General features: G+C 44.5%; 1 protein-coding gene across 10 annotated transcripts in view; it reads left to right on the top strand.

The window, feature by feature from the left end:
• The window catches only part of MTCL1 (microtubule crosslinking factor 1), a 128215-nt gene that overhangs the window by 84356 nt on the left and 36068 nt on the right, over window positions 1–7791 (top strand). For 6 of the 10 annotated variants that reach the window (XR_013381163.1, XR_013381162.1, XM_077899996.1 and 3 more), the window contains one exon: window positions 6258–6380. The exons of 3 other annotated variants lie outside the window; for them this stretch is intronic. Coding sequence is in view for 5 of the 7 variants with exons in the window: in XM_077899996.1 (XP_077756122.1) it covers window positions 6258–6380 (123 nt within the window). In the remaining 2 variants the exon portion in view is untranslated. The remainder of the gene's footprint in view (window positions 1–6257; window positions 6381–7791) is intronic. One more of the 10 variants, XM_077900003.1, reaches the window with a different exon arrangement.

Below are 7791 nucleotides of genomic sequence, written 5' to 3'. Positions count from 1 at the left end.
AAGCACACTTCCTAGTCTTCCATGAACACTACACTAGCTCTTTCTAGCAGGGATGCCACTCTGCTAGAATCAACTCTGGCATGGGCATCAGGGGCCCTGGGCTCTAGCCTAGCTCTGTCCATTACCAGCTTTGTTTCTCAAGCAAATCTCAGCCCGTTTTCTCATCTGTGAAATGGGAAGAAAAATACTGTCCTATCCGCTTTATGTGATTATATGTGGATGATTCCCAGAGCCGAGGAGCCGTTGGCTGAGAAAGTAACCATGAACGATGCTAAATATTGTGTGAATTAAAGTCTGACTAATAATAAAGAGCCAACTGTGTCCTGCCACCAAAGACCGCTAGGTGGGAAGGGGTGTCCTAGCTCTGCTCGTTGTGGGTCCAATCTCCTCTGCCCACTGTAGCCCTTTCTCATTTTTCCCTGGCAGTTTCCTGATCCTATCTAAGCATGGCTCTGGCTTAACACGGCAGCCCTGTTCTCTGGGATAGCTGCTTGAGGATAGCTGCTGCTTCCTTCCCATATGGTCATCACTCAAGGCATGTCACATGTCGCCTTGTTTAGCTAAACTCTGATAAAATGTTGCTTAACACTGGGGCATTGATAATTTTCCCCGTTGCCTGCTGTCTACACGCATGGCATCACGTAGCTTTGGAAACCAGCAGCTTTGGAGAGAGAAACCTAGTTGGTTGAATCAAACTGAGTGTTGTGGGAAGATACACCTCCAGAAGAGGTAGATTAGCAGAGCTAGCTGGTGCCATGTGACGACTTGGGGTCACTGCACAATGTAGCTCAGAAGGGAATGTCAGATCTTCAGGCTAATTTCCCCCATTCTGTGAACAAGAAAATGGAGGTCTGAGAGTGAGGTGGCTCTCCAGGAAACCCCTTGGGGGGTTTGGTGGATGAGTGGTCTAGAACAGTCTTCTTGCGCCTGCTTCAGCCCTCTCCCCACCTTGCCATGAGGAGCGCTGCTCAGAAGAGCTCCGTCTCCTTGAGGTCACTCAGGTCACTGACTACACATCTGGCTCTCTTGCCATGGTATGTTGCTTCCTTTGAACATCTGTTCGATTTCCTTTAATCTTACAGAGCTTGATGAGAAAATTTTAAAACTCATGGTGAAAGGCAAACATAATTTCCTAAAAGGAATAGTATTAATCAAGACTTAGACATCTTGTGTTCTGACTTCTTTATCCTCTAAGGCATTTCACACGGAAGACTCTCAATTACGTATGCAAACACATTATATTTTAAAATATTTTTTAAAAGATAAAACATATCCTAGGACCACTTTGATAGCTCTGTAGTTCTTCCTTTCATGAGAGGAGACCAACATAGATCCCTCATAGAGTCACAGTCTTAGAGGACCTGCTCTGTCCCAGTGGAGCATGTCCCCTGCTTAGTTTGATCTTTCAGTACTACGGTGAGTTAAAGAACTGTACAATGGACAATGCTAGAGGCAGAACTCTTAGAAGTCTTTTAATGAAAACATCCATGGATCCATTGGCCACAACTTTCCTGTGAGGCTATCATGGAAAACTATGCACAGAGCTCCGGTCAGTGAGCAGAGCAGCCTGACCCAGACGCTGCTCCCGGTGAAGATTCCCACATGGGCCCGACAGCACAGAGCACCACCATAACTGCAGGAAAGGTACACTTGGTCACTTGGATCTAGAATGAGGCCAAGACTGAAGCCAACATGCCTCAAGCAGTGCTCTTCCTTCCTCTAACATTGTCCTTGAAATTAACTAATTGTTGGTGCAAGCCAATTACTACTACACATGTGTGAATTTCCCTTAGCTCTGTCCTTAGTTTCTTGGGGTCGGGAGCTGATAGGACACCTAGTATCAATAGCTTAAAAGAGGAAAAAAAAACTTGCTGTGTTTAAGCTGGAGTTTTTAAAAAGCATCAATTTCCCAAGTTCCATGTGTGAGATGCCTTCTATGCTTTTTTACCTTATAGATTTTCATATTTGGAGTAAGAGGAGAGACGATGTCTTGTTATTTTGGGATATATGGACATTTGGGCTGGATTAAACCACTACTTCCAGTACTAGTACCACTAGCAGCGATAGCACCAAGAAGGAGAGAAGGAAAAGCCACATTGTAACACTCCAGAATTTCAGGAGATGACAAATCTGTGCAACAGAAGGCCTACTGCTCAGATAGTGTATATGCTAATCTTAGGAAGAGAGAGGATGATCCACACCCAGCACTCTTGAAACAGTTATAGGCAGAAAAAGCTGACGTCAGAATGCACTAATACCCACTAACCCATTAAATGCAAGTGTACCAAAATTAGCAGCTCGGGGAAGGGGGGGGAACAAAACAGACTTCAGAAGGACAGATATTTCTGGTGCCTATTCATCTCAGTAGATGTTAACTAGATTCTCCTACCATGCACCAGATTTCTTCCCTGACTTTGCTCCCTATGGCTTTTGACAGATCTGCTAAGAGATTCTAACTTGTTAAAAGAGAGCAGTGCATAGAATGTGCAGCTTGGAATGTGCAGGGCACCTTAAAAATAGTCCTGAATGAGAAGTGGCCAAGCATGGGCACTGGTCACATTTCAGACTAAATGAAACCAAACCTGTGCCCAGAGGATTGAGTTTCTAGATCAGAAATCTCAAAGAGCTCTCTTCCCTAGCTCCTCCTTTGATCCCTTAATCAACAATGCACATGAAGCATTTGTGACTCCTCATGCCCCAGCTGTGAATATAGCAGCCACGATAAAATGACGTGGGGTTTTATGCCAAGTATGTGGACACATGTGTTGATCTCATATATGGCTTTTGGAAGAAGCAGTAACAAAACTGGCCAGAACAAAATGGAACTAACCAGAAAATGAAGTCCTGGAGATAGAAGTAGAATAGAATCCTACTATTTAAGTAGCATTGTTTATAGGGACTATAATGAAAAACATCCCTGTTTTTGCTTGGAGATAATGCAGGTATCTTCTTAAGTGTGGAAAGTGATCTATAAGCCACTCTCTCTGAAGATGTCCAGGAAATTAGCATTGTCAGTTGGTGTAGGACCCAACTGCGGGGAAAGCATGGGCAGTGGCTTTCAGAACACTGCCAGGGAAGGTGGTTGTGATGTCAAGGTTGATACATCTCCACAGCCTTGGGATCAAGTTGAGGATGGTATTTGTTTCAATAGACTGACTTCGAAGAGAGGTCAATTTGTTTGATGTATAACCAGAATCTTAGGTAAGTGGGCAAGGGATGGTTTTTAGAAGCAACACTTTGGGAACTTGGTGATGAAGGGAAGACTTTATTTTCTAGAGGAGATCGATGTGTCATGGGAACACTTTCTCCCCATGGATGTGGTTGGATGCAGTTATATGACAGTAGAATAATTCTGAACTGAAACTTTGACCATAGCCTGTTTGTATTTTGTTTTTTGTAACACTGGAGTGACGGCATCCCAGCTAGGAACAGTTACTTGTCTGCAGGAGTTTTAAAATTCCATTAGCAAAAATGGGCAATAAAGGAAAGTAAAGCTTCTAGTAGATGAGGAGGCTCTAACAGTTCTTGTTGTTAACTAGTCTCCACAGATGATGCGGAGCCACTGTAGGTAAATTTGATGCTTCAGGTGAACAACTTCACAGGACTTAAGTGGTCCTTTTCTGTGACCCTTCAGATGTGGTTCTAACAGAGGGACACATTTTTAAATCAAACAATGCTGAAGTATGAGACTCATTTATTTGTTTAAAATAAAAACAGTTTATGCACATTATTTATTAAAACCAAACTACCTCATTTGGTTTAATATATAGAAACTAAATGAACAGATCTTTGGTTTTCATGTAAGAAAGTCTTCCTGAGGATACTTTTTTCAGTGTCTATTCATATGGAGCCTTGGGTTAGTATCAGATGCATCAAAATATGGAAGATTTTTATATCTTAAATGTACAGACTAATGAATACCTAAAAAGTAAAGCTGGGAAGAGAGTAGCCTAGGTCACCTGAAGACACTCCTGTGCAAAATACCTAAACCTCCAGAAAGGACACCCCAGGAGGGCGAGGATTTGGGGGCAGTTCTACATCCTCCTAAATCCCCAGTACAGTGATGAGTACTATAGGTGCTCAATAAATACTTGTTGAATCAAGTGCTGCATAAAATATAAAATGTCCTTTTAAATATGTAGCTGGATTCCCCCAAAATTTAGGAAAATCTTCAGGAGTTGGAATTAATTTCAGAAGTGAACATCAGAGCAGCAGAATCTGTGCTTTAGGTAAGCAGGTTAGGGGGATGGTTGCCAGAATTGATAGCCCAGAGCCTTGTTATTAATAGCTGCACAGGGACAGAGCCTTGGGCCCAACACAGAGAGAACAATGATCCAGAGCCCCCAAGGGCTGCACACTGTGTAGGTCTCACCCGGAGAGACATCTGCCTGCTGGTAGAGGGAAGCTTGTCTACCAACATGAAGTCTCCCCCGCGTAATCATACTGACAGCTTCACCAGCATCAGCTTTGAACTGATGTCACCTGGTGGTCCTAGGAGTCCCCAAGTCCTAGGAGTCCCCAACTGATGTCACCTAGGAGTCCCCAAGAAAGGAAAGTTCATGTTCTGTCACTGGCTGCTGCAATCGCAAACCCCATCTGGAGGTACATTCTCAATCCACATTACATACAAGATCACACCTAACTCCCCACTGAAGATGAACTCACGATCCAAAACTGCAAACACGCAAGCCAAAAATAAGCACCTGGAGTGACAGGTGATGGCCAACAGCAGGATGCAACTCCAAGACAGACCTTCAGATTCTAGAGTATCAGATAGAGACTACAAAGTAAATGTGTTCACAAGTACGGAAGGCAAGCCAACAAGAGAAAAGATTAAGTCATTGCTGTAAAGGACCATACATGTTAAAAAAACAGTAAAATAGTTCTCTTAAAAATAAGAAATTAGTCACTGGAGTAAAGAAATGCTTCTTTTCAGAGAGAACTGGAAGCCTGGCTCAGTAGATAAAAGTCTATAGTAATTTTCCCTAATAATGAGCAACTCAAAGAGGCAAGAACGTCCTCAGTAGTTCTTGATTTCTTGAAAGTAGGATGAGCTTAAATTTCTAGCTTTCAAAAATTTTATCAGAAGTTGGTGAATCCCAGTGTCTCCGATTTTCTGTCTCCATCCTTCCTGTGACCTCCTGGTCATCCCTTGGGCTAAAGGAAGAGATCTGCTCTTTCCTCCCCCACCAACATTTCCTGTTCTTGGGGCATGATTTTCAGTCATGACAACCTAAGTCACATCCGATTAGGATGGGTGAACCGTATCCTCCGTGAGAAAGAACAGATGAGCTCATCAGAATGAACCGATAGGATGACATCTATTTTTATTGTGACAATCACTCTGGTCCCTGGGTTTATGAACCCCTATCCTCAAGTAGCATAAACAAGTGGGTGAAACATCATGCTTTGATTTTAACAATGCCCGAGATTTTTAATATAACTGTTTCCATTTCTTAGAAAATACACTTTATTAAAAAAATAGTAGCTCTGACTTCTCTATCATTACCATTTGGACATCAAAGGCACAAAAGACAGGCTTTTACTAATAGGTAGACTATCAATAAAGGGCATTAAAAAAAGATTTCTTTATTTTTGAGCTAACATGTAATAAGCAGATCTTTGTGCAGTTCCTCTTAAGCTGTGCATGCAACTGAAAGGATGTTTCTAGTCCCTGAAGGCACCCCACCCCTACTTATCCTGAGTGCCCATGGCAGGACTGCCCAGAGGAAACAAATACACTCTCTCTGGGGCAGGAAAATCTCTACTAAGAAAGCCTATGAGCAAATTAATGCCTCAACCTGGAATGAATTGAATGGGCAATGAATCTCAGAGATGACTGGTGTGAGCTGGCCATTCTCAACTTGATCATAATCACCAGCTCTGACCACCCCAGCATTTGAAAAAGCTGTCCAGCAGCTGCTGTGGTAGCAGGGCCACCTCTGGTGCACCCTGGTTCCCTTCTCTCAGCCTGGGTGGTGGGGACTGTGGTAGTCCACATTCGGGTGACAGGCAACCACTACGCACCTGTCTCCCAGGTGAGAGACGAGGGCGGCCGGGGTTGCCCATCACAGATGACCCCAGAGCCCAGGGCAGGACCTCAGGGGAGCTGCCGCAGACTCACTCCACTGCTGCGGTGCCCGCACGTACTGTGTCGTCCGTGTGTGTTCCTGGCTTGTCCAGATGTCTGTCCTGCGTCTTCACGTCAGGCAGAGTTCTCGCCTCCACTAAACCCCTTCCTTTATCCCACCGATCAGCTCAGGGGCCCCCCTGTTTTACCTGAACAGAGTGTATCGCTAGAGGAGCTGCAGGGTCAGCTTGCGCAGGCGACCAGACTGCATCAAGAGGAGACAGAGAAATTTACAAACAAGATTCGGAAGGTAAATATGTAACACGATTTCAGCACGGCCAGGGCAGGGCTCTGACCGTGGAGCCCCTTGGAGGCACATGACAAGATGTATTTGCAAGAGAGCTGTCTATTGCACACAGGCTCCTGGACTCCCGGGCTCCCAGGGCTGGAGGATCATCCAGTTGAGCTGCCCCTCCAACATCTCACAAAGAGAACTGTCCACCTTCCTCCTCTAAACCATGCTTTTCAGTATTGACATTGTGGTCTTGGGAAGTTCTTCCTAACATCTAACCCATTGTTTTCCTGCAGCCATAGCCAGCAAATATAGGCCTTAATTAAGGACCTGGACAGGGAAGAGTGTCCATAACTTTTGTTGTCCTGCAGATTTGTAAACTTGCTCAATGTTAGGTAAATTTTCTGATAGGAAATAACAACAACTCACCCTAAATGGTGGTCTTCAGAAAACTGCCATTAATTGAACTGCAGCTTTGTTAACTTTTCTAGCTTATCTTAGAATAACCTGTTGCTGGCCAATTACCCATTATCTGTTAAATCCTTTCCCAGAGTTGCTAGGAGAAGGGATTGGTAGACACAGGCACTCATTTCCTAAATAATTTAACTTTTTTTCCTGCACCAAAAATCATGTTAAAGAAGTGAGTTTATCCCTGCAGATGCTAATAGCAAAATGGCAAGGTCCCAGGTGTGTCTATACTTGAATTTAGGATAAAAGGAGTGTGTTGGAGATTGGGCTGCAAACCTTGTTTGGAGGGGGTGAGAGGTCATCCTGGCTTGTTCAGAGGCAAATGGTCCGGTCCGTGTCCCCTGACGTGTCCCAAGGGAAGAGGACCAACTCTTGGGCCTTGGGAAGTGCTTAGAGTCATGGAACAGGAGGAGGCAACCAGGGCAGTGGGGAAGTCAGAGCCAGGCAGGAAGGAACATTTCCAGGAGGCTGCAAATGAGAGGGCGAGAGAACATCCCTTCCCAGGGCTGCGCCTCCATCGACTAAGACTCCAGTGTCTCTGGCCTACCTGCCATGAGCTAGGCGCTCACTCTTCACATCTTGAGTTAGCTTCCTTTTGCTACCAAGAAAACTGAAGCCTTCCTAGTCAGTGGATGACCTGACGTAATTCCGCAAGTAAATTGCAAATGCTGATTTCCAAAATGGTATGTTACCCCCTCTCCCCAGTCATCCTGCTCTTGTGCCCACAGGGATAGGAACACATGGTGGGACTTTGAGAGCTGCCAAGATGATGAATTAAAATCACCACTATTTTGTGTTATCTCAGCTTGAAGTGAAAAAAAAAAAAAAAAGATCTGGTATTATGACAGTGGCACACAAGTGTCTGTGCAGACCCGGGACCTTCCCAGAGCTACCTCTCACTCTTCACTGGTGTTCACATGTAGGGCGTATTGGTATTGACCTCAGGCAGCCATAGTCACAT

The sequence above is a fragment of the Canis aureus genome, chromosome 6 (genome assembly GCF_053574225.1).
Source record: "Canis aureus isolate CA01 chromosome 6, VMU_Caureus_v.1.0, whole genome shotgun sequence".
Lineage (NCBI taxonomy): Eukaryota > Metazoa > Chordata > Mammalia > Carnivora > Canidae > Canis > Canis aureus.
The sequence above is the reverse complement of the archived record's forward strand: the minus strand, read 5'-3'. Positions and strand labels throughout refer to the sequence as shown.